At 37.0% G+C, this 27,275-nt stretch overlaps 1 protein-coding gene across 8 annotated transcripts in view; it reads left to right on the top strand.

Moving 5' to 3' along the window:
• Positions 1-27,275, top strand: part of Il1rap (interleukin 1 receptor accessory protein) — a 152,009-nt gene that overhangs the window by 100,342 nt on the left and 24,392 nt on the right. For 5 of the 8 annotated variants that reach the window (XM_029566759.1, XM_029566755.1, XM_029566757.1 and 2 more), the window contains 6 exons: positions 5,789-6,074; positions 9,781-9,967; positions 18,563-18,728; positions 20,749-20,820; positions 23,818-23,944; positions 26,095-26,267. In XM_029566759.1, the coding sequence (XP_029422619.1) occupies positions 5,789-6,074; positions 9,781-9,967; positions 18,563-18,728; positions 20,749-20,820; positions 23,818-23,944; positions 26,095-26,267 (1,011 nt within the window). The remainder of the gene's footprint in view (positions 1-5,788; positions 6,075-9,780; positions 9,968-18,562; positions 18,729-20,748; positions 20,821-23,817; positions 23,945-26,094; positions 26,268-27,275) is intronic. The other 3 variants (XM_029566761.1, XM_029566756.1, XM_017799799.2) reach the window with 1 other exon arrangement.

Consider the following 27,275-nt stretch of genomic DNA (forward strand, 5'->3'; position numbering starts at 1 on the left):
ACACAAACATACCCCCCCCACACACAGAGCAAGATGAAGTTGGGTTGGGATTGGTTAGAAGGGTAAAGTTAGGAGAAGAGTCTAAATTTGATCAAACTATATTGTATGACATTTTTAAAATTTATTTTCTTGTTTTTTTAAAATAAATAATTTATTGAGAATTTCATACATGCATCTAAGGTGTTTTGATTAAATCCATGCCCACTCCCTCCCGTCCAGCTCCTCCCGTATCTCCCCATCACTTTTTTTTCTGATAACTTCGTGTACTCTTTCTTCTTCTTTGATTTATTTATTTTCTTATGGGGCTTTTGGCTACTCTAATGTTCCCCCCCTCTGAAAGGTAACCCTAAAATCTTTTAAGGATTAGGTTAAAAAGCTCCCAAATATTTTTGAAATTTTTGGCCTTTGGAACGGAGTGTGTTACTAAGAGGCCAAGGGCATTGTGAGTTTTAGCCAAGAAACTGGCTACTTTTCTTTGGGGTCTTTTTACCCTAACTGCCTAGTAAATTCCTACTGCCTATTCTTATCACACCATCCTCTGAAGAGGTTACCCAAATTGCCAATAGGGAATCAGGGCACAGACTGCTCTGGCTTCTTCCATGATGAACAGGGATGCAGGGTGAGGCAATTGGAGTACCCCTTCAGTGGATCTATCTAAAAGACTCCAAAATTGCATAACTCTTATCCCTAGGGGAAAAAGAAAGTCCTTGAATCATGAATAGGAGATGTGAAGAAGTAAAGGCAAGAGTAATTAGCATTACAAGTTCTAGACAGAGAGCTAGAAAAAAGTCAGAACAGGACAATTTTCAAATGTTCATATGAGAGTCCATTGGAATTTCTTGACAAGGGCAAAGCATCCCTCTATTGGGTTTTTCCTCATTTTTCTTTTGTCTTCCAAGATTGGACTGTAGATTGATGGATTCAGAATTTGCTTTCAGGTATTGTGATAACTGTTGGAGTGGTTAGAACCAGTGTCAGTTCCCTCTTAAAGGCTTCTAGATACGGGGAGAAAACAAATTTATCCATCATTTTAGAACAATAACAAGTTGTCTCCCTTAGCTTCAGGTGGGCACTACAGTATTGGAAACCAAGATCTGAAGTCTTACATCTGAGCAGCACTTCCTGGTTAGGAACAAAATCATCAATGAGAAATAATTTTCTAAATAACTTTTTATATGGACTTAAGCCTAATGTCTGGAAAGTATAATCCCTTGAACTCTTAAAGAAATATACTGATGACTTTACTCTTTGGTCATACTTTTCTTTGGGGTGTTTAAGACCATACAGTTGGTCCAAATAAATCAATTTATTTTTATACTTAAGGTCATTTGAGGATCTGTTCCTCAGGGGTCACAGGGCCTTGGGAGGAGCCCCTGGCTCCTTTCTTTTACAAGTTCCATCTATGTGAAGATAAGTCAAAGGTCTGGCTTCACTTGGAAGCATGAATAAGATGTTTCCTCCCTGAACAAGAGGACAGGCGACTCACCATAGTTACTGGACATTTTAAGAGATGTTCCATAGTCCCCTGGAACTTAGTCGACCTTGGAGGGCAAGGGCAAAAACTGTCCTTTAAGTCTCTCTGACCAAATAAGTATACGCCTCAAACTATGGCTGTTGAACATCCAATAAGGTTAGTTCCACCAGTCTGGTAAATTTAATTATCATATACTATGTAGATAAAGCTTGGGCAAAAAAACATATTCTCAGATAAACTTTGCTTAGATATATATTTTGTTCCTTAAACTAGTTGAAAAAATATGACCATAGAAATTTTAAGATTATGTGTATATTATTTTTGTCTCATCCTTTATATATCATAACAAACCTATATAGACCTTCATCACTTACTTGGGCTTTCTCATTTTTTCTGTCTATTTTGGAAAATATCCATTCTCATGTGCTTTTAACATTGGATTTTCATTCTTGAAACTCAGGGGTCCTCTCCAGAAACATGACATCAAAAAGTAGAGCCCATCTTTTGTGAGACTTCTTTTCCTGGGGATGCTAAACAATCCTTATTCCCTTTTAAGGTTCTAGTGTTAATTTATAAAAAATTAGTCAAATTTTTATAAAAATTCCATTAGAAACTTAATAGTAATAAAATTTTGTATTTTAAATTTAGCAATTAGAAAATTTAAAATATATATTTAAATTGTATGTATGATAATCAAAATAAAAATTATTAATGAAAAATATTTTCACACTTACAAATTTATATACTATACAGACAAATATGATGATAAAACATTTTTTAAACGGTAGAAAACATAGCAATAATATTCAATGAATGTGGGAATACTAGAATTAATACAAGTTCAAAAAGAAAGGAAAAGGTTATAGAATTCATAGTGTTGAAAAGACTTGTTTACATAATTCTAACTTTAATATTTGTTTATTAAAATTATTCAGTTATTAAGAAAATAATCATAACTTTAATATTTGCATATATTGAATCACTGTTTCATTACATGTGATTAACAGAGGGATGTACAACAAAATAAAGATTTAAAAAGGATCTTACCTTATATGGTTTGGGTTTTAGAGTGAAACTGGCTTCCCAGAAGTAGTTTGGGAGTTCTCTGTCTGTTTCTATCTTTTTGCATCATTTAAGAATATTTGGTTGTAGATCTTTGAATGTCTTGTAGAATTCTACTGTGACTCCATCTGTGCCTAGGTTCTTTTAGTTGGAGGGTTCTGTATTACTGTTTCAATTTCCTTATTTGTTATGAGTCTGTTTAAGCTGTTGATCTCTTTTTGGTTTAACTTTGGTAGTTTCCATAAATTTAGAAATTCATCTATTTCTCTTAGATTTTAAATTTTAATATAGTATAGTTTTTTTTAGATTTTTTAATATTTTATTTTATTTTATGTGTATGCATGTGTTGCCTGCATGTAGGTAAGTACACCCGTATCATGCAATGCCCGCGGAGGGCAGGAGAGGCTGTCCAATCCCCTGGGACTGGAGTTACCGACAGTTGTTAGCTGCCATGTGGGTGCTGGGATTCGAACCCTGGTCTTCTGCAAGAACAACCAGTGTTCTTAACCACTGAGACATCTCTCCAGCACCTAATATAGGTTTTTAAAGTATAGTATTCCCTTATAATATTCTGAATTTTGGGGGTGTCTGTTGTGATGCTTCCCCTTTCATCTCTGATTTTATTAATTTAAACTTTCTTTTGGTTAACTGGGCTAAGGGTCTTTATCTTGTTTAGCATTTTTCATACAACAGTGTATTGTTTTCTTTGTTTCTATTTCATTAATTTGTGTTATGATTTATGTTATTTCTTCTCATCTACTAGGTTTGGATTTTTTTCTTGCCTTTCCAGAGTTTTGAGTTGTACTGTTAAGTCATTTATGTGTGCTCTTTCTGATTTTTTTATTATAGGACCTTAGAGCTGTAAACTTCCCTCTTAGGATTGCTTTCAAAGTGTCCCAGAGGTTTTGTTGTGTTGTTTTATTTCATTCCAGGAATACTTTTATGTATTTCATAATTTCATTCATTATTCAGGGGTGTGTTGGTTAATCTCTGGAGCTTCTAGAAACTGCCTGGCTTCCTATCCAGGTGGCCACTATGCTGCAAGCCCTATCAGAAAAACCATTCCAACATTCCTTCATTGACAACTAAGTAGATCAACAGACTAAACAGGGAGCTGGCTCAGTTTCTACTCTAGGCCATCTTGCTCTGATCTCTCCCACATTCTCAGGTTCAAAAATCCAGAAGACTTTAGAACAAGGTTTCATTGTCATCCCAAAGAGAGAGCTAAAAGTTCTAGAGAATGAAAAATCCTTAACAACTGTCATCAAGCCTTATGGTTGCAGCCAAAGACCTCCAAAGTAATTGAGTAACTCTTCATGAGATAAAGACTTTCCCAGGGATTGAAGACCATCCTAGGGCTTTATCATACCTGTTTTTAGGCCAATCCCGAGGACTACCTCAGGCCCCTCCTCTACTATTTCTCATCCAGTGTGTGGGAATTATGTCAGGGGAAGATTGGCAGATGGATTTCACATGTCTCCATCCAAAGCGCTGTTATCTCCAGTTCCAGTTGATTGATTCACTAGGTACAGAAATATATTGCCCATTAAAATGGAGAGAAGTGCAGAGGTCACCACCTACCTCTTAGAATACACTGTTCTGGCTTATGGTTTTGGTCTCTCAAACTTTGATAATGCCTGGGTTTTCATTTCCAATATCACTCAGGGAGTGAGGCACTTATATTTAAATAGTGTGGCCATAGTTTTGGTACCTTTGTCAAAACTCAGGTGGCCATTGTTTTGTGGTCTTGTGACTGTGTCCCCATCCTACTGCATTCATCTATGTGTCTGCTTGTGTGCCAGCACTCTGCCGTCTTGATTACTGGGCTCTGTAGTAAACCTGAAATCACATATGGTGACACCTTCAGCAGTGTACTTTTTGCTCAGGATTGCTTTGTATATCTGAGGTCCTTGATGCTCCATAGGACATTCAGATTTCATTCTTCAATGTTTTAAAGTTTTCATTGTAGAAGTCTTTCACATCCTTGTTTACCAATTTATTTTTAAAATGTCCATTACTTATAATACAGTGCAAAATATGTGATCCATTTATTGTAACTAACATTTTAGATGTCAATTGCAATGTAAGAAAGTTTATACAGCATTTAAAATTTATATGCATTATATATGTATTATATATGTATATGTTATAAATTATATTTGTTGTGTAGTATGTGTATTTTACCTATATCTCTGACAGCTTTTCTATATTCTTATGGTGACATCTGTAATGTTACATTAAGAAAAGAAGTAATGAACTATCATGTCTTTTTGTCCTGAATACATCAATGATTACCTTTCATTAAAAATTAAATTGTAAAATTGTATTTGATATTTTAATCATTGTAGCACTAGCACATTTATCTCTATGCTCTACAGTCTTTTGTATACAGTATGATCACTCATACACACATGGTCAGCCCACTTTGATGTGTGTCAGTGTAACATAGAGAATTTTGAAGATTTACTACAATAAATGTAAATGTATTGAGTACCATTAATTTTTGATTTATTGGATATATTGGGGTTAGCAAAATACAGTATCAACATTAATTTCACCTGCATCTTTTTATTTTCTTTTTTAAAAGTATTTTGCTTATTATTTTTATTTTATGTGTATGAGTGTATTGCCTGCATGTATGTGAGTGCACCCATGTCGTGCAATGCTGAAGAGGTCAGAAAAGGGCTTTGGGTTACTGTGGAACTGGAGTTAAGGACAGTTCATAGCTGCCATGTGGGTGCTGGGAATCAAACCCGGGTCCTCTACAAGAGCAGTCAGTGCTCTTAACCGCCGAGCCATCTCTCCAGCCCCTTTTTATTTTCTTAATGTGACACATAAGTACCTTAATTTGTATTTGTGGCTCATATTATATTTCTACTGGGAAGTACAGACTGGCCTCCAAAGCAGGGGACCTGTTGAGACTTGGTTGTCTTTCCCTCATCCAGACAACGGTTAAGTTACGGCTTCTTCATTAAGACCTTTCTGAAAAAGTGTGTGCACTTTTTTTTCTTGGAAATAATTCTCCATTCCACATAGGGTTACACAGTACCCAACTACCAGATCAAAAGATACTCCCAAGACAATAAGAAACGTAGAGAAAGGGTTTCTTCTCATCACGGATGCTTACAATGCACGTTTATTAGCACGAGAAAGAGACGTCTCATAAAGACATGGTATCTGAGAAGAAAGTGTGCTCTGGGGTGTTTATTGTAAAATGACTCTCTTGCCCTTACCTAGTTTTGATTTTTCCAGAACGCTGTGATGACTGGGGACTGGATACCATGAGACAAATCCAAGTATTTGAAGATGAACCAGCTCGCATCAAGTGCCCGCTCTTTGAACACTTCCTGAAGTACAACTACAGCACTGCCCATTCATCTGGTCTTACCCTGATCTGGTACTGGACAAGGCAAGACCGGGACCTGGAGGAGCCCATTAACTTCCGCCTCCCAGAAAACCGCATCAGTAAAGAGAAAGACGTGCTGTGGTTCCGGCCCACCCTCCTCAATGACACAGGCAACTACACCTGCATGTTGAGGTAGGTGCTTCTCAGTGGTGACTTTCCCTTTTTCCTTTGGTTCCTGGGCTTTTGTTCAAATGATAAATATGCCGTGAAAACTGGGGAGGGAAATCATGCATTTAGATGAGTAATGCCTTACCTCAGAGGCCTAGCTGAGGAGGAGAAGGGAGGTGTGCAGAGGTGTGCAGAAAGAATGACTGAGCCCCTGTGAAGATTCCTCATGCCGGTTCGTTTAGAGAAGTGACACGTGTCAGTGCAGGCTGAAGGTGGCCCCAGTAGCATTGGATCCTACCTACATGTCTTCCTGCTGGAAGCAACCATTTCCCTAGAAAAGGAAGAGTGTGGAGCCCATTCACACTGGGGCTGTTGCCTTTGGCTTTCTCTTAAAGTTCTTTGCAGAGACTTAACAAATATATTTAACATAACGCTTTTAAATTTTCTGCCAAAATTCTCCTTAGAAGACCATGTTGCTGGGAATCTAAGAACACAATGTAAGGCAGCCAATCAAAGATTTTCAAATCCATCTTTGTTCTTAAACATCTGTGTAAATTTCATAGCTTGCATGTGGATATTTGCTAAAAATATATATTCAAAACAGGGACTGAGGAGATGGCTCAGTGATTAAGAGCACTAGTTGCTCTTGCAGAGGACCCAGGTTCGATTTCCAGCACCCCAGTATGGTGGCTAACCAATGCTCCTTGACTATAGTTCAGGAGATCTGACGCCCTCTTTATACCACTATGAGCATTGCATGACATAGGTACATTTAACAAATATGCAGGCAAAGCATTCATACACATAAAATAAAAATTAATATGTATTTTTTTTCAAACCACCTAAAGTCACTCCAAAGAATTGTTGTTGTTGGGCTTACCTGTCATAGTCCTTTTAGCTATCAGGTCACAATTTGTTTTCTAAGTCTTATATAGGATATGTCTTTTTTAAAAATGTTAACACAGTTCCCTATTATTTAATAAGTATACTGGTTTTCTAGAGCTGTAATAATAAAATATCACAAATGGAAGCTATAAGTCTGACATCATAGTTGCAGGGTGAGATTCACTCCTAGCACCTCTCTTCTTAGCCTGTGCATGTTCATCTTCTGTCCCTTTGTATGGTCTTCTAGTATCTGTGTTCTGCTCTCTTCTTTACAATGAAAGCAGCTGTATTGACCCTAATTCCAAATGCAGTGCAGTCCTGAGATTCTGTGAGCCAAAAAATTAACATAAATTTATGTATAGTATAGACACATTTCATCCCATAATAATAAGTAAGACCATTTCCTTTCTCCATCATGGGTGTTAACTATTGTCTGATGGGAAGTTAGAACAATGTTTTGGAAAATGTGATATACTTGATCATGGAAAAGTTGTTGGATCATCGGGCATTTGGGGGTGTGGACCTTGCAACCTGGGGAAGCGGCTTTGAGGCTCTCAACTGCTAATAATTTTATTGACATGTGCCTGTACTCCTATGTAAGCTTCCAAGGAGCCTGGAATGTTCATGTTCCTGTTATTTCTGTCCAAATACAAGTTGGCATAAATATGGGTATAAAGCAGTTCATATTGGAAAGAACATTTTGTGAAAAATTTGAAGAACCAATCCAATTTTGCTACTACTTAGCTGGTAAACTTAGGCAAGTTGTGTGCATTCTGGAGTTTGGCATCTATATCTGTACTGTAGAAAACTTGAATTCATGATCTTTGAACTCGTTTTGTCTTTGACAATTGTTAAACCTTTCCCAAGGGAATATCAGCAAATCACTGGGAATGAGCTATCGCTGGATGCTTGCTTAATTTGGTACCTCAGAAACTACAAATTTTGCTTCATCACCCACTCCTGGCTAAGCGTTCTTTTTAAACTTTCTTGCATGTATTTATTTATATTTATTGGGTGGGGGTGTCATGGCATACATGTGGAAGTCAGGGAACAACATGCAGGAGTCAGTTCTCTCCTTTTACCACATGGGTTCCAGGGATTTAACTCAAGCCATCAAGCTTGCTGGCAAGCACCTTTACCCACTAAACCACCTGTCTGGCTCCAATAAATCTTTTTACATTACAGGAATAGAAATGCTTGTCTAGAAAGTGCTTATTTTTACTGTAATTACTGACTTTCAGATTGTGTCTTCTTTGCTGTGCCCATCTATAGAAGGAAAACTGTGACACACTAACTAGACTTTCTTTACTTCCATGTCTCTAAAGGAAACCTAGAATTTAAATTGTCAATTGGAAGCCCTTCCAAGTTTCCCATTGCCTGGAGGGGATTCAAACACTTTGAGAATGACCTTTAACCAAACCTGTGTGTTCATAGGACCATTACGTTTAAGACCATAAAGTTAGATTCGCCTTCTTATAGTTCCTATCTATATTCTTACTTAATTCTATTCAATTTTTGGTGTTTCAAAATTCAGTCCAAATACTTTTCATCACTTTATTCAAATTGGAAAATGTTTTTATATATTAAAATGAAACATAATATCTACAATCTCTGCCAGTAGATTCCATCTTCCACATGATAGGTTATTTGTTATTTACCACCGGAGATCCTATCCACTATTCCCTTCTTCCACAATTCTGTTATTGCCACCAGGTGTCTTTAAGCATTGCTCTCCTCCATGCATACTCTGTGTTTTCTATTGCAGTATTTAGTAATAATTTGTAAGTCATTGAATGTCTCCTAAAGCTAAAAATTATGAAAAAGTTGGACACTGAAAAACTTAATATAACATCACTCTAAATAGTTATTTTTATTATTCCATGAAGACTTTCTTGGTTTCCAATAAATATATACACAATTATATCCATTTCATTCATTCAACAAATATTTGTTTATTGCCTGCCTACTGAAAGCTTAGATACTACACTAGATGCAGTGGATATAATAAAGAAACACAAATGGGGGTGTGAAATTTACATGTGCCAAGGATACAGATAGTGTCTATAATGGAATCATATAATTTTGAGTTACAGTATATTTAATCAAGAACATCCAAGGCGATCAATCCAAGGTGATCAGCAAATAGGAGACCTAATTTAGGTGTGCAGTGGAGAGAGAGTAACAGAGATGAACCCCTTAGAGACATGGCTTGGTCTGAGCAAACACGTATTACACAGCTTCCTACTCATCTGCCAAGTTTCTGTGCTTGTTATTGCCTGTCCTGCTTGATTTTGTTTGTATGCGCTTACAATAATTTTGAATACTTCACCATGGTTTTCCGTATCACCTTCTTTTTCGTTTGATTTTTAAACTGATTCAAATGTTTTCCTGGCTGATACAGCACTGTATGGATATGTTTTATTATATGCTGCCTTTATTTCCCTTTTCCATATTTTGATCCTGTGAAACTATCCCAGACAAAGTATTCCTAGATCAGAAGCTAACCTTATCCTGGAAACATTACTTTTCCAGAGCATGGTTGTATCCTTGCCCACTATGCATGAATATGCCTTTCTTACCTCTGCTTTAACAAGAACACTGTTACAACGAATATTCTAAATGAAAAGTTTGAAAACACATGTGTAAAGTCATGTATAGTGTGTTACTGTTTGAGCACATTAATAGAATATACTTGCATTTGCTTTTTGGTCTGTGATGATAATCGGTAAAAGAAATGTCTTAAGTCATTTAATAGTTACATAAGCTTACAGATATAAAGAAATCCCAGCTATATTAAGTCAAATACACATAAGACTTTCTGTTCATTGTGTATTTCTCTTTTTAGGAATACTACGTATTGCAGCAAAGTTGCATTTCCCCTTGAAGTTGTTCAAAAAGATAGCTGTTTCAAGTCCCCCATGAAACTGGCAGTGCATAAACTATATATAGAAGATGGAATTCATAGAATCACTTGTCCAAATGTAGATGGATATTTTCCTTCCAGTGTCAAACCAACCGTCACCTGGTATAAGGTAAGAAAGTTAGAGTACATCATTTTTAAACTGACAAATATTTTCTGAGTTAAATATATAAACTGATTTCTTCTGCAATATCTTTCTAAAAATCTTTAACCACTTCCTTAGTTTATCCTGTTTTAAAAGAAGAGGTGGGTTCCTTTGCCTCTGCTTGCTATTTCTCAAGTGATGTTTGCTGGAATCCAAAAGCTATCTTATTTTTGTTAACTCCTGAAGAATACATTTTGAAAAGTGTTACCACTTCCCCTCACTGCTGTGTGAAGTCAGAGCTGGGTGAATTCACTGGATGAATTTCAACTCCTTGATTTGTCAGTACTGTAATCTATTATTTATGTGTACTTTCTTAATGGCTCTCATTTGTGGGTAGCATCCTCTATGGTCTCTTCCACATCTGATAGATCTGGAAACTGTTTTATCAAAAAATGGATGTATCAGAAGCTGATGCCAATGGCCGACACAGCCTTTGGATCTTGTTGAATTTCTACCAGGCACTGGATCTGAAAACTCAAGTACAATATTTATAGCAAAACTCCACACGAACTATTTTCAGTAAATTGAGTGTGGCAACCAACAGCTTTCAAACCTCCATGGAATCAGTGTTTGCAGAAAGGGAGGAAAAGGAAGTAATACATTGTTAGACTTGAGAACAGGACCCCCCAGAAGAGATAGTGACTGGAATGTCAGATAGACCAACTTAGAATCAACAGTTGAAATAGGAGAGTCGTTGTTCTCTGAGATAAATTGAAAAAGTTTTCTAGGGAGAATTTCTGGTGAAGTTGAAGTAGTTCTAGTACCACGCACCTCAAAACTGCCAGCCAGTCTGAGGAGAAGCTGGAGAATGGAAGGATATTTACCTACCATGACTGAAGCCCATGATGTCCAAGACTTTAGGGAAAGCAAAGGCCAGTTAGATTAGGGCCGTATAAAGGAAGATATGAAAATGGACTAAGGGAACAGGGTCAGCACATCTCAAGAGGGAGTCATTGTAGTTTAAAACACTTCTATGAAGTTAGAACATCTGGTCATACACTAACGTCCAGAAAAACCTAGTTTCACACAAAAATAAGAAAGGAAAAGTCGAAGTAAAATCACATTCAAAGCTAAAAGAAAAGCTTGAGTAAAACAGGGTAACATTTCTGAAGAAAAGAAATATGGCAGAAAAGTATGTTATTACCTAGCCTTTCCAAATGAGCTAAATACATGCAGAAGATGATGAAATCAATAACTAAGCAGCAAACATAAACGGACTTTGAAAAATCCAAAACTTAAATATCTCATTGATAAATGAAATAAAATTATTTTAGAAATGAAGCTAAAGTAAGTGGAAAAATAGGAACAAACACCCCCACCTCCCCCACACACTTTACAGTCACTTGAGATTGGTAGGAAATGAAAGGGTAGAAACTTTAAAAAGAAAAAGAAAATCTATAAGGTTATAGTGGCTATATAAATGTAAGAGAAAGGGAATTTAAGAGAGCAAGTATTGCTAGGGAGAAAGTGAGCATTTCATAATGAAAGGACAAAACCATAAAACCATCAAAAGTGCCTGTGCTTTATACCAGTATTTAAAAATACATGAAATTCTTTGGAATTGTCAGAATTCAAGGAGAAAATGGAGAAATTTACAACTACAGCTGACAACTAAATTCTCTTTCTTTATCAATTCATAATAAAATGACATAGGAATCAACTTTTTAAAAACCTTCTTGTGGCCAGAGATGAAAAACTTGAACCTGAAAACTGATTTTAAAAATTGAAGTGGTTTCAGGTCAAGGAAGTGAGTTTAAACTCACAAGTTCATAATGATGGTTTGGAAAATTTAACTTGTTACATTTGAGTGCAGATAAAGAATCAGTTCATTATCTTGAAAATTAGTAAACAAAGAAAAATATAAGTACTGATTACTTTTTCCTGGAAGTAATATGCCATAGGCTAATAAAACAGGGCAGATGCGTATGTTTTTATAAAAATATCCATACCAATTGGTGAAACCATCATGGTAGCTCCAACTGATTAACAGCTCCAGGCATTAAGCGTAAATTGCTGCCAACATCACAAAATGCTAAAGTGTAGAAGTGCATCTTCTGATGACGGACAGCGTTGTCTGTCAAATGCACTGACCCCAAGTCTGATCAAACCTTGGAGTAGCTCTGTCTTCCACTAGATATAGAGAATGGAATGCATGAAACCCCAGGATAAGCTTGAAACCAGCAAAATGCAAACCATAGGAAACTACATAGTCTCCATGTGTTGAGTTCTATGAGAGAGAGAGACAGACGAGAGAGAGAGAGAGAGAGAGAGAGAGAGAGGTTAAAGTAAACATGAAGCATTTTGTAACTGGGTAAAGTACAACATAGGGGCTTGAATTGGATTCCCTACACCCACAAAAAAAGCCAGGCATAGCATACACACCTGTAACCCCAGCTGGGATTGAATGGTGAGGGAACTGGCAGATCATGGGGTCCCCCAGGCCAGCTACTCTAGGCAAAATATGCTGTCTAGAACTGAACGAGACAGGGGGTGGAGGAGAGGTCTGCTTGGGGCACTTTGAAGGGCAGAACAATCTTTGAAAATACAATGGGTTGGGAGCTGGATGGGGGGACCTGGGGCAAACTGTGGATACAGGGAGGTGAGAAGAAGCAGGGCCTCTGAGGGATGAATGTTAGAGGGAATAGAACACCAAACGTCTATATTTCAGAAATTCAGAGTAAAGGGTACAGGACATGGTTTTCTTCCACTTCATGTCTTCACCCCTCTCTGTCGTCTGCATTATGGTAGGGTTTCCTTAATTCAGGCCTTAGAATGCAAGTTCTCTAATCCAGCAGTCCTATCAAGTAAATCGCTCCATAAATGTTTGTTGAATAAGCCAGATTTTGTAACTCCCCATGGAAAGCAAAACATGCTTTATAAGTAATTTGCTGAATTTCAAATAGCTGGCTTATCACAGCTTTCTGGAGCAGAATATGAGTGTAAGTGGGAGACTGTTGTCTTTCTCACATACAGATCTCCAAATGTATAGTGGCAAAGATAGTGGCAAGTGTGATGCTCTTATTGCTGTTGATTTATTACTATTATTGTTAGATTTATTTATAGACTCTAGTTTTCTTAACTTTCATATTTCTGAATTAATTCTCTTTCTTATTGTTATGGTTGGGTATTTCAACCATAGAGACACTTGTGAAAGAAAAGGCAATTTCCTCTTTCCCCTGAGGATCAGAGGAACCACTTTATTGGTGTTTTGATATTACATTTATGGTAAATGATGAAATCCTGGCCCAGATACCAGTCTACAGAAGGCTGGGTATCTTTGGGACCACTGTGTTCATTAACTTTGGTTAATTTTTAATAAGAAATTAATTGTTGTCAGATACTGCTTGTGAATGTTTCTCAGGAAACATTTAAGTTTTTTTTTTTTTTTTGATGAAGTGTCCTAGGAAAGAAAATTTCTGAAAAATTGTCATATTCAAACTTCTTGATGGCATGGCACGTTATTGGGATGTTAATCCAAGCTCTATGTAATCTATATAACATATTTCTGTTTTTAAAAATATTTTATTATTTTTATTTTATGTGTATGAGTGTATAACCAGCATGTGTGTAAATGCACCCATGTCATGCAATGCCCATGGAGGACAGAGGGAGGTGTCAGATCCCCTAGAACTGGAGCTACAGATGGTTGTTAACCACCAAGTGGGTGCTGGGAATTAAACCCAGGTCCTCTGCAAGAGCAGTTAGTGCTCTTAACCGCTGAGTCGTCTCTCCAGCGCCCAGACTTTGTGTTTTTAAAACCTCATTTCAGTTGTTTAGATTTGTTCTTTATCTCTTAATTTTTCTTTATATTCACTATAGAATGATTGTTAACTGTCGGCATGAAGTTACTGTGGGTCATGTTTCTTTCCAGAGCTGCTCACTTACAATTCTGTGTATATATGTCACCATGCACAGCTTTTAACATAGAGTTAGGGCTTCTGAAGACCCAAAATTCGTTTAAATTGAAATCAAATTAAATGCATGTCTTTGAAACCTAAATCAGGGCTAAATCAGGTCACATGATTTCCTCACAGTGTACTTTGATAGAACTTGGTTCATAGTTCAATTCATATTTTTCTGTTTTGTACTAAGTATGAGAGCTCTCTCTTTCTCTCTCTCTTTTTCATTTCCTTGAACATCAAGCACATAGCACAAAACTGAGCCAATATGCATTGCACTTAAAATTGATTAAATGATGGATTTAGACTGGGTTGTAAAATTTAACAGGAAAATATTCCATCTCATTATGTGCCTAGCTCTTAGCATTGCTTGGCACAAAGAAGGGATTCTGTAAATATTTTTTAAAAATTGAAAGATTGCCTTCACTTTATCAGAAATGACTAGCTTATGAAATCCTTAAGAGAATTCAGTAAAATGCAGTGTATTGTATACCAAGATTATCTTGTGTGCATAAGCTTCAGGAGCTCTTCCTGACTTCTCAGACATTGTATCTTAAACTCTTTGTATTTTTCTTTCCACTTTCCACCTACCCCGTGTACAATACTCTATACATTCCTTACAATTCGTATACTCCATGTTCTCTCAATTCTGTGTGTTTCATGGTGCATCATTCATAAATAGTCTATTTATGGATCATAGATACATTGAATTCCATGTACCCAGTGTTAGCCAGGCTCCAGGCCATGTAGATATAGCACTCACAAACCCCTCACCTGTCCCTGACAGGTGATAATCTTCTAGAGGAAGAGGAACACTCTAGGAAAACTGAACATTATAATGAAGTAATAAGGAGGGGAAAAACTTTGAGAATGCGAATGAGCTCTGCACTCTTCTCATGCCCAGCATGCTCCCCTCACGTCTCCCCTTTCCACAGTAGCTGTTAATATTTCCCATTTCCTTTAAGATGTAACACAAATTATTCTTCTCTGATACTGTTTTATTTATTTATTTATTTATTTAGTTAGTTAGTTAGTTAGTTAGTTAGTTAGTTAGTTTAGTTAGTTTTGTTTTTTTGAGACAAGTTCTCCCTGTCTCCCAGGCACCTGCTGGCCTAGAACTCACTATATAGAGCAGCCTAGCCTGGATCTTACAGAAATTTACCTGCCTTTGGCTCCCAAGTGTTGGGATTAAAGGTGTGTGCCACCTCATCCTGCTTATGTTTTTTTGTTTGTTTTTTTTTCCTAAGCATTCACTGTTTGAGCTTCATTACACTCCTCTGGCACAATAGGCTTTTCTTTGAAATTATGACAGTCTTCCACTAGACTGACTTCCTACAGATCAGGAAACACGTCTTTACCGCTGTTATTACTTCACACAGTTTCTTGTGTTACTGTGGTAAACTTCTCGAAGGGAAGTATTGTCAGCACTTCAACAGATCTCCCCTACCTACAACCTTCACCCCTCGCAGATTTCATTTCCTCCCAAGGATCCCAAGTCATTTCTTGTGCTGTTCTTTACTTGCACATTGTGGTTCATTGTCACGGCAACCACTGTGTGGTTGAGAAGTTGCTCTTCTACTTAACTTCCCCCTTTTGATTTCAGAATGAGGAATTGATGGGTCAGGTAGAAATACTGTTCATGTGCTAGTCACATTTGCTTCAGCGAAGAAATGTGTTTAATGCTAACTCCTTTCCTGTTTACGAAAACATGTTTTCTATCCTTTGAGTACCCAAGTCTTTCTTCATGTTACTTTACTTTACTTTTTCTGAATCCCAAACAAATATCTCTGAAACCATCATAAAGATCATTTTCATGATGACTTTATTATCTTTAAATATAATCTGTGGTGCTAGAGGGATGGCTCAGTGGTTAAAAGCACTGGCTGTTCTTACAGAGGACCTGAGTTTGATTCCCAGGACCCACATGGCTGCTAACAACCATCTATAACTCCAGTTCTAGGGAATCTGATGCCTTCTTCTGACCTTCATGGGCATTGCATGATACCAGTACACTTATATACATGCAGGCAATACACTCATACACATAAAATAAAAATAATAAATAAAATATTTTTTAATTAAATAAAATCTGTATGCCTTTGGGACACTACCTGAAGAGTCTAAAGGTGGAGCTGCATCTAGAAAAAATAAAGAAACCTAACAAGACATCATTATGGGCTAAAACTAATGAGCATTTATAATATAACTGTGTGCTGAGATACCACACTGCTCATGTATACATTTAGAATGTAAAATATTTCCTTTATTTCCATTTCTGAAATGCTATAGGCCTAAGAGCTTCAAAGCAGATTTCAATACATTCTGTTGTTGTAGTTGTCCTGAGATAGGATCTCACTATGTAGCTATGGTTGACTTGGATCTTGCTATGTAGACCAAGTTGGTTAACAACTCACAGAGATCTGCCTGCTTCTTCATCCTGAGTGCTGGAATTAGAGCTGTGTACCATCATGCCTGGCTTCAGTGAATGTTTTAAAGGTACTGTTGACAAATTAAGTGATAGTATCTGATTTCTCATCCTGAAAAATATGGTTTTGTAATTTATCTCTAATTACAAAACATGGCCACATCACACAGGAGCTGGCTTCATGTGGGACATTAGAGCAGGGCTACTGTGTGGAATGAGAACACTGTATCAGGGAGGATGAAAAGGCTGCTGCATGGAATGAGGACAGTGTTGGGAGAATGAAAACCTGTTGCATCAGATGAGGACACTATATGGGGGAGATGAAAAGGCCACTGTCTAGGATGAGGACACTGCATGGGGGTGGGGGGGAGAAAAGCAAAGGTTTTGAAAGAAATAGATTTAGGTTCACAGTTGAAAGAAGTAGACCTAGGTTTGAGTTCCAATTCTGACACTGCCAGCTGTAAGACAGCAATACGTATTTGACTTTTACAGGTCACATTCCAAACTTTGCATATTTTGAAAGGAATCGGATGAAATAATAGAGAAAATGTTAAATAATACCTCAGTATAGCTTATAGCAGCAGCCGGTGAATGAGGAGAAGTCTTCATTTTTAGAATCTGACGAAGTCCTTAATTCCACTATCTAGAAAACAGTTTCAGCTCCGTACTGTGCTGTGTAGGATGTCTCTTTATCTGTCTCGCTTCTTTTTCTATCTGTAAAACTAGAGCATATTCATTCTGCTATGTCTACTTCAGAGGGATTTAAGAACAGCTAAGCCAACAAATGGGGGAATGATATCTCTCAGCTGTTTAAATGAAAAGTACTGTACAGTCAAATAGAGTTCAGAGGCATTGTAAACTCCATTGCAAAACCAAGTCTGAACATGAATTCATTATAAGACTTCAGGGCTTTGTGGCTTCCTACTTTGTGATAACCATAGGGTGCTGATGTGACAGGTGTCCAGAAGGACTGTGTATCTACACAGAAGAAACTGCACTGAACAAAATGTTACCTGAGCCAAAATCAGTTCCACTTGATTTCCATGAAGCAGAAATGCACATCCTGTGACAGAGAGCTACAAAATACACCTCTTAGGGTAATAGTTATCTATCAAAATATGCACTCTAGGAATTGAAGTATAAGAAAACCTTACGTGTATAAGAATTTAATGGAAAATGTGTAAAATACAAGAAAATGACATCAATAATAGACTTCAGAAACTTACAGATTAAAATCCTTAAAGACAGCCTCATTGTTTTGGTTATTCACAAATTACTACTCTTTAAATGATAAACAAAATATATTTGAAAGTGAACATTTAAGCGGATTTTGTCACATATACTGATTTTTTTTTCTTTTGGCTAAAATAGAACAGTATAGCCAGAGACTAAGAGAATGAGAACAGGACTTTAGTTATGATTTTGTATGAGAAAAATCCAGTTAAAATTTAAATATCAACTTCATCATATGAACTTGAAATAGAGTCCTTCAAGCTCCTAGGAACCTGCTCATATGATTCTATTGCAATGGTGTCAGCATACACAAGCCCCATGTAAACTCAAGAAGACAAAAACCCAGTATAGAACTGGGGAAATGAACAGCAGACCCCAATATTATCTGAAGAAATATTGGCAACTGATTGCTGCTAGGTGAAGAAGAGCTGATCTTCCCAAAACAAGGAACTCTAGATAGGCTGACTAGACCTCAATGGATAGACTATTTTTTGAGAAAAATACAAAATAAAAAAGAATTATGGAGCAATTCAGTAGAGTGATAAAGAATACCAAAATTAGACATCTAATTTGGTATCAGTGTTACAAAGGGGTCAGACTCCTGGAATAATAGAACCAGTGAGGAACTGCAGAAAAAGGAAAATGACTATTTTCAAGGGTGGGGCTCAAATTTTCTTACCTTGCAGTTGAACACATCCTTAGTTGTTGCTGCAAAATTTTAACCCTTGTTTCGCTGTCAACATGAGATTCCAAGAAGTTGAATAATGCACCTGATTTTGAAATCATATCTTGGAATAGAATTTAAATTTCTCATATGTGGAAAAGTTAATTACACTTATTCCATGTACTCTTTTACAAAAAAAATCAAATGCTTGACTACATACTTTTGTAAAATGTGTAGCATAGATATTTGGACATTCTATCTAAAATCAGGTGTGAAAGCCTGTTTCTAGATGTGTTCTGTGTGTATACATATCTAAACATTGAAACACTTTCTTATTCTAGGATTGTACTGAAATACTGGATTTTCATAATGTACTACCTGAGGGCATGAGCTTGAGCTTTTTCATTCCTTTGGTTTCAAATAATGGAAATTACACATGTGTTGTTTCATATCCAGAAAACGGACGCCTCTTTCACCTCACCAGGACTGTGAGCGTGAAGGTGGTAGGTAAGCATGGCTTGTCTTTATGTGTACGTCACACAAAAGCAGTGATCTTCTTCAAATGCCATAGCAATGATATAGGTTTGTTTTTGCTGCACTATCTCAGGGTCTGTGGCAGGTCCATACACATAGTAGGCACTCAGGAACTGTTGGTGAACTGACTGTGTGAAGGAATGTTGCAGAGCATGCCAGGGAATGAGAACAGTGCTGGGTAGATGGATGTTTATATCACTTTTACTTGTTAGTCATGTGACTGCTGATCAAGGTCTCAATCTAAGATCTGTAACAAGATGGGTGGGGGTTTGTATTTAACAGACGGTAAACTTTAATGATGTTTATCCCATCTTTAGCTAGACAGGGACACTAGTGCTTCTAAATCTCGGGTGTCTGTTCCAGACATTTTCTCTAGTGACTTTGGTACCAGAGTCTTTAAAAATTACCAAACAAAAACAGGAAAAAAGAAAAGGAAATACAAGCATTCAGAATATCAAAAAAAAAAATGAGAACAGTTCTGTAGTTACTTTTCTTTGCTTACTTTTAGAATAATGCAAGATTGGGAATCAATTCAAAAGAAAAGCAGAAGAGCACATTTGCAGTCTGACCTGAGTGTGTTTCAGGAATCAGACAAATCATATAAGCTCGCTCTGTTCATCTCAGCAGCTGTTTCTAATTTATGTACCTATGTATATCTAAATGCATTCACATTTAGAAAGCTGGGGACAGGTATTCTTGGTCACCATGATTCATAGAGGTAAAAGTTGACAGACACAGGTAGGATATAGAGGTCATTCCTACCTCATTTTCAAACAATACTTGTTCACTTTTTAAAGCTGTAACACATGCATATTTGTTACACATCACTAAAGGAGGCTTTAGTATATTATACTTAATTCATTTTCCTAATTCATATCCCTCATAATGAAATTGAGAGGTGAATTTTATTTATTATTTTAGATAATTTGCCTTTCAGAGTTAAATAAAGTGGTGGGTTCATACGGTTAGTATGTGGAGAAATTTGGATTAGAATCTGGTCAGAAAGTCTTCGAAATTCATACTTTAAATACTATACTAAAAAGCTCTTTCAAGGTACTTTAAATTTGCAAATACAGACTATTGCAAATAATAGCAATTTGATGAATGGACATTGAAATTGTAATCCAATATCAACCAGGTAGACATATGCAGTATGTTTGTTCTTGTATGAAGTAAAATTTAAAATTTAAAATAAACATAATTTATTTAACCAGATCCTTTACTAGAAATTCTGAGTAGTTTAAAGAAATGCTTGGCTAATAGCTATAACTAATAAGCATAGGTTACAAATTGAAAATATATAGTTCCATTGTATCATACACTTGAGCTAAAATTAGCTTAGAAACTGAAAAAGTAAAAAGAGAGAAAAAATAATGAAGACATGAAAACAGTTATTTATAATATGATAAGAAAGTCTCTGTCCCAAGAATTTTAGAAGTCAAGAATCTAGTGCAGTGAACTCTCTGCCTGAAATGTGCAGGAAACTAAATATGTGTTGTTTACTTCTTTGCAAAGTTAAACTATTTTTCTGCACTCATAACACTTCTGTCACCAAATCTGCGAATTTTCCACAGCAAGCAATTCTCCACAGACACCATCTGCATTCCCTCCAGTTTAACTCACTTTGATATTGAGTACCTGGAGTTAACACAGGCCCCATAAATTAGGGGCTCAGTCTTTGGAGAGTCAGAAAGTCTTACAAGACCTTGGGTCAGGAACTGGGGACTAAGATAAAAGAAGCTCATGCTCTCCATCACACCCAGGAAATGAAGTGTTCTAGGAGCTCTGTGTTAGGAGTAAGCAGTGGAGACCAAGCTGTTACGTCACAGCTTGCTTATTTTCAATGGGTGAAGTCCATGAATTGAGAATGTATTAGACTGTGGGTTCTCTCAAGAATTGACAAACTATGACAGGAAATTCGGTAAGGCTTCACAGAAGATTTTTGCATAAGCCTAGGTGGTTTAACATCTCCTTTTTGTTTTTTCTAACTTAGGCTCTCCAAAAGACGCCTTACCTCCCCAGATCTATTCACCAAATGACCGTGTTGTCTATGAGAAAGAGCCAGGTAATTATAGATTTGATTCTGAACTTCAGTTAGAGTCTCTTAATTTCAAGAAATAAAGTATGACCTAAGTAAGTATAAGACAATAAAGGTAATTATAAGGAAATGCACAGATTTAATTTGAACTGTGGTAAATAAAACAAAACAAAAAAACCCTCAAAAACAAAAAAACATACACATAGCAGGAGTTAGAGAGAATACTCAGCAGTTAAGAATTAAGAACACTGGGGGCTGGAGAGATGGCTCAGTGGTTAAGAGCACTGACTGCTCTTGCAGACAACCCGAGTTTGATTCCCAGCACTCACATGGTGGTAAACAAGCATCTGTAGCTCCAGTTCCAGGGAATCCTACACCCTCTTCTGACCTCCACAGGCATTGCACAACACAGGTACACTTACATACATGAGTTATAACATACATACAAAATAAAAATAAAAAATAAAAAATGTTTTTAAAGAATTAAGAACATGGTTGCTCTTGCCTAGACCCCAGGTTCAGTTCCTAGCATCCACATGGCAGGTAACAACCATTGGAAACTCTAGTTCCAGCCGATCCAATGCCCTCTTCTGGCCTCCATGGGCATTGCATGTACACGGTGCACTTAAATGCATGCAGGTAATACACTCATAAACACAAAATAAAATAAATTAAAAAACTCAGAGCATGTGAGGATCAGCTACCTCAGGATCAAGGTCAGCTCAGGAGTTTGTTGCTTTGTCTCAGCTTCTGGTCCCTCCTCTTCTGCTTCCTGTCTTCCCCTGTGATTTGTGTTTGATGAAAACTTGACTTTATACAGGGCTTTGGTTTGTCAAGGCTACAATAAGAGCACAGGATAGCCTTTAAGCTTCAGCTCTCTCCATGGAGGGAACAGTGTGGACTCAGGACAATGAGGATCATAGGAAAACTGATGGGCTGAAGCAATCTGCATGCAGAACACTGTCAAATGGGTGCTATGCCTCCCTTGGTTTTAGGAGTTACCCTCACTTTTCATTCTAGACAGAAATCATTTGTAAATGACCAAGTAAGAGATGGTTTATGTTATTTTAATTCAAAGCCTTGCCCAGTAAACTAAATAGAAAAACCGCAGAAAATTCTTTTTTAATATTGTCTTCTTTATAATAAACTTACCCTAGATGAGTTGACCATGTGGATGAAGGCAAGAGTCAGTGACCATACAGGCACATTGCCAAAAAGAAAACAGCCTGAGGAGTTTACAGTTTGATTTGGAAAGGGGCTGCATTTCCTAGTTAGCATGGGCTTCGTGTAGTAATATGAACATTCTTGCCCCTCCTGAAGTAAAAGCGCACCAACTACCCAAATCTGTTTTTTCTATTTACCATTTCATGCTTCAAAAATATTCCTCGATTCTTATTCATTTTTTATTTTCCATAGTGAAATATTAATTTCAAAATCAGGAGGGGAAAGTTATAGGATCTGTGAATTGGAGTGGTTGGGGATAACTGCTAGTCACTTAAGCCAAAGTTAAAATAGAGGGGAAACAGAACATATCATCAGGGTCTGGGCATGTTTCAAGAGCAAAACAGTCACTATTAATAGCTAACCAAGAAAACAATCATAAAGCAAAATTATTCCAGGTAAGCTGGAAAGATTGGTCCAAGCTGGGTCAAATTCTTACACAGTTCTTATTAGCAATTTGACCTATAAATACTATTTAACATGTATCAGTGTCAGCATTTGCTGAATATGAATATAAATTATAAAAGCATCTGCTAATCTTTAATACCCACAGTCCCACAGGGAGCAGTGGGAGCTCATGAGGCCCCCTCATGTACGCTGGAATGTTGATGGGCAGATTGTGCAGGTGCCACAGTTGCGGCGAGTTCACGAGTGTGCAGCCATGTCGTGTACACTGAACACATTTACAGCATTCCTTTTCATCCTCTGGCTTTTACATTCTTTCCTCCCCATCTTCAGCCATGCTTCCTTAGCCTTGCAGGGGGCAGTACAGATGTCCCATTTAGAGACAGGGCTGGGCGTGGTGGTACACACCTTTAATCCTAGCCCTCCGGAGGGGAGGTGGAAGCAGGTGGATTTCTGTGAGATTGGGGCCAGCCTGGTCCACATAGTGACTTCCAGGAGGGCTGGGATTAGGGAGACCCTGTCAGAAACAGAACAAAAACCCTCCCCCTAAAGAAAATCATTTAGGGATAGGGATTCAACAATCAGTTATTTCCTTCAATGGTTTAGCTACTGATGTTTCCCATGCTTTAGTGAATAGCCGTCTAAGCATGCTCATGCAAATAACTATGTTACATCTCAGTGGTTCACAACAAAAGAAGTCAAAGTAGGAGGGGGTCTCCTCTGAGCAGGCAGAGGAGTGAATGGGGGAGGAAAATGACCCAAATCTATTGTGTACATGTATAGAATTGTGAAATTGAAATAAAATAATAAATAAGAGATGGACAAAGAAAGCATTATAATGGTAAACATTTAGTTCTGCAATTTGCAGTAAGTACATTTGGTGGGGCACCGTTGTTAAATTATTTTCCCTGCCTGGAAAACTCACTCCATAATCTCTGAACCATCTCACCAGGATAGTTAGAATTTCTTTTTTAAACTCTCTTTAATTTGGTGAGTATGCTCTGACAGCTCAAAGTGAGTACTCCTGAGCCAGATTCTTAGTGATGCATCACTTCCTTTTCCTTGGACAAGGACCAAAGAGCCCCTTTGTTCACCAGAGAAATAACGAAAGAGGAGTGAGGCCACAGAGATATAGGACTGAAAATAGTTTAGCCAGAGTTGTTCTGGCACACTAGAGCATACTTAGGTTACATTCAAAAATGGTCATTCTGATAACTGTATAAAGTTGCTGAACTTATATCTTGTTCTTATCATTTTGTCTGTGTTTGGTGTGAGGATGACATATAATATTTTACCTTATGGTAGCCACTAGAAAATCAGACAATATAAACCTATGAAATTTACATATTGATGATTAATGTTGGTTACTTTCATCTTTGAGCTTGGTTTGGTTTTTAGGAGAGGAGCTACTCATTCCCTGTAAAGTATATTTCACTTTCATTATGGACTCCCACAATGAGATTTGGTGGACCGTTGATGGAAAAAAGCCTGAGGATGTCACTATTGACATAGCTGTTAATGAAAGGTATCGTATGGGCATGCCCGGGGTGACTGGTCTTTGCATGTCAAGCTAAGATCTTAGGTGTATACTATTAAATGTACACTATTATCTTTTCCTTTCAATAAAATCTAGCCATATTTTCAAATATTCAATGGCTATATCCCAAACCAGGATGCAGTCCATGGTCATGCCTAATAACTCCCAGAGATTTGAATTACATTGTCCTGAGTCTAGGAATCTTCATCACATTTGGCAGATAGGGCATGCAACATGTTGTCTTAAGCTCAGCAAAAAAATGTTTATGATACTCTCTTGGAAACATATGGAATGTATTTCCTACATGAATGAAAAGAGGTATAAAAGGCAGAAATATGGATGTGGTTACATGAAAGAAGCTGTGTTCTCTTTCTCAGTCCTGGAGTTATAGTCAAGGCATTTGTGTCTCAGATAATTGTTTTTAGCTCTTTTTTATTAAAGTAACTTTGTACTTCCTGTCTTTCTCCTCCTCCTCAATACTTGACAATTATTAATTTAAATATTAACTAACTACATTTTTGTTCTTTCAACTTTGCTTGAAACTCAATGGCTAACAATACAGCTTATTCTAAAAATGAAAACTTGGATTATTCTAAAGTAAACTTGATATTTTTAAGGAGTTCACAAAAAGGAAGGAATCTTTGAAGACAGAAGGTTTCTCTATAAGTGAAATATAAATTGCCAAAGAGAATTGTTTAGCTACAACAACTGCTGAAATCAGCAGCTGGTTAGCTATGTGATAGAGTAGTTAGAAGATTCTGTTTTATCACCTTGTGCAAACAGACATTGAGCTGCTCAGATTTTTATAACTCAGAACCCATTATTTTCTTAATAGTAAGTTCAGATTTTGTAGAAATTATAAAATATCTACTTTGAGCAGCTTTCTCCCTACTTAGCCAAACTAAATGGGAGACACTATGACAGAACAGGCATTTGAATGTTGCATGATAAATAGATGACTGCAAAGGACTGGGTGTTACAGGAGGAATGCTTAGGGGATTTGGTCAGTTTTAGGGAGTTAAATGATACCCCAGAAATGTCACAGCACAAAAATCAAATTTGCCATATTTGGAAGTAGAAGGACTATTGGTGGTAAAATGAATATTATATGCAAAGAACTTAATGTTGGAGAAACAGCGACAATTCAAAAGATACAATGAAGGAGGTTCCTTAAATGGAATTGATGAAGAATTTGGCTAGAGGCTTCAAGGGAGAGTTATTGATCATTTCTGGAATTCTGAGAATTGTGATTCTCATCTTCATAATGAATAAAAAATAATGATAACAGAAATCACACTATCCCCCCATGCTGTGATTAAGACACACTCTCAGAGTTCAGTATAGGAGGGAATTCAGCTGAGGAGAAACCAACAGGGCCCTTAACCAAATTTGCATGACTGACAGTAGGCTTAATCCAAAGGAAAAATTGGCTGTTGGTTAGCTAAAGGAGAGATGTTTCTATATCCCTCTGAGTCAGGTAATTCAAAGGGATTTTAAATCTTGATCTTAGACACAAAACATTTGATCTTTGACTCACTGGAGTTTAGATATTTATTTTCAGAGTTCAGTTTTGCTGCTCTGAGCTGTTTCTTCTTGTCATATGTCAGGATTTAACGAGATTTCAACATCTTCACCAATATATTCTACCTGTGTTCAGAAGTCAGGCCTTGCAATCACTGGTGTAGCAGTTACTATTGTGAGTTTATAATAATAGCTTACATAAGCGTTCATCAAGCATCACTGTAATCTAGGTGCATATTCAGGCCTCAGAATTTTTTTAGTAATTTAATTCATACAATACACTCTACAGGAATTTCCATTTTCCTGTTTTGCAAAACAGAGATCAAACATGGAAAGATTAGTGACATTGACTAAAGAATACAGCAAAACTCATATGAGTCTTACCACAGAAGAGTCTTTCCGAGCTGACTGTTAGAAGCAAAGGTGACATGTTGAATTAGGAGTAAAGAACTGTAGTGGAACCCAGCACAGGAATTTCTCCAGCGTTAGGGCAGTGTGTAGTATGATGGGAAAGTGTTAACATCTACTTGCCAGCACTCATCTGCCCTCACCTGAGGACTCTGGGACTGCTTACTTCTGATTTACACAGAGGGCAGAGCCCTTGAGTCTCATAACAGTTTGTTTCTTCTCCCTGTGTCTAGTGTAAGTTATTCTAAAACAGAAGATGAAACAAGGATTCAGATTTTGAGCATCAAGAAAGTCAGTTCTGAGGATCTCAGGCGCAGCTACATCTGTCACGCTCGAAATGCCAAAGGGGAAGCTGAGCGAGCAGCCAAGGTGAAACAGAAAGGTAATGGATGCACTGGCGGGTTGCTCTGTGAACTCCCAGAGCAACACTGTGGTGAATAAGAACAAAGGAGTGCGCTCTAGCACCAGCACAGCCGGCACCTAGCACTGAATCAGTGAAATGGAAAAAATTAGAAGAGGTTTCCATTGATGTGAAGATGCCCAAAATTCTGTTTCTGATAATGTTGCTATGTTACTTCTTAAATGTTGTTAAAAATTCCATGAATTTGTAATAATGAGGGGTAAATTTTACCTTAAATAATCATGCAAATAAAAGATGCGAAGCTAGCAAAGATAAAATAAAACTTCTGGAGTCATATATTGTTGGCGAATTATTAAGACGTCTTTAGAAATAACCAAAGACAGAGTTCAAGAGTCATAAAAATGATCATACCATATGACCTAATCCTTTCAGAATTTCTGTGGAATAAACAGAAATAGAATTATGTGTCCACCATTGTCCTTAAAATTATATGTGATTTTGAAACAAACAACAGCCATCTATTTGGGCATAAGTAGTTCAGGAAAACACAGAATATTAATTCTCAGAAAAACATAATTTAACATAGTTTTTAACATGCATCAATTATTTAGCTAGTTTTATAATGTGCCAGTAAATATAATCAATAAAATGAAATTGATTTAATCTAAGTTATGATTCAGTATGCTATTAAAATGATTTCTATGTTAATATTTCTATGTTTTCTATAATAAATAAAAATTATAAAGCCTTCTTGGGTGAGCTGCTGCTCCTGAAACACACTGTTTAAAGTTTTCTTTGGGGGACTAGAGAGATAGCTCAGCAGTTAAGAACATTATCTGCTCTTGCAGAGGACCTGGGTTTAGTTCACAACACAGACATGGTGGTGAACAACTGTCCACAACTCCAGTTCCAGGGGATCTGATGCCCTCTTCTGACCTTGGTGGGCATTGCACAACATGGGTGCACTTACATACATCCAGGCAATACACTCATACACATAAAATAAAATAAAAATAATAAATAAAATAT

Source organism: Nannospalax galili, unplaced genomic scaffold (assembly GCF_000622305.1).
Source record: "Nannospalax galili isolate Female #2095 unplaced genomic scaffold, S.galili_v1.0 scaffold559, whole genome shotgun sequence".
In the NCBI taxonomy this organism is placed as follows: domain Eukaryota; kingdom Metazoa; phylum Chordata; class Mammalia; order Rodentia; family Spalacidae; genus Nannospalax; species Nannospalax galili.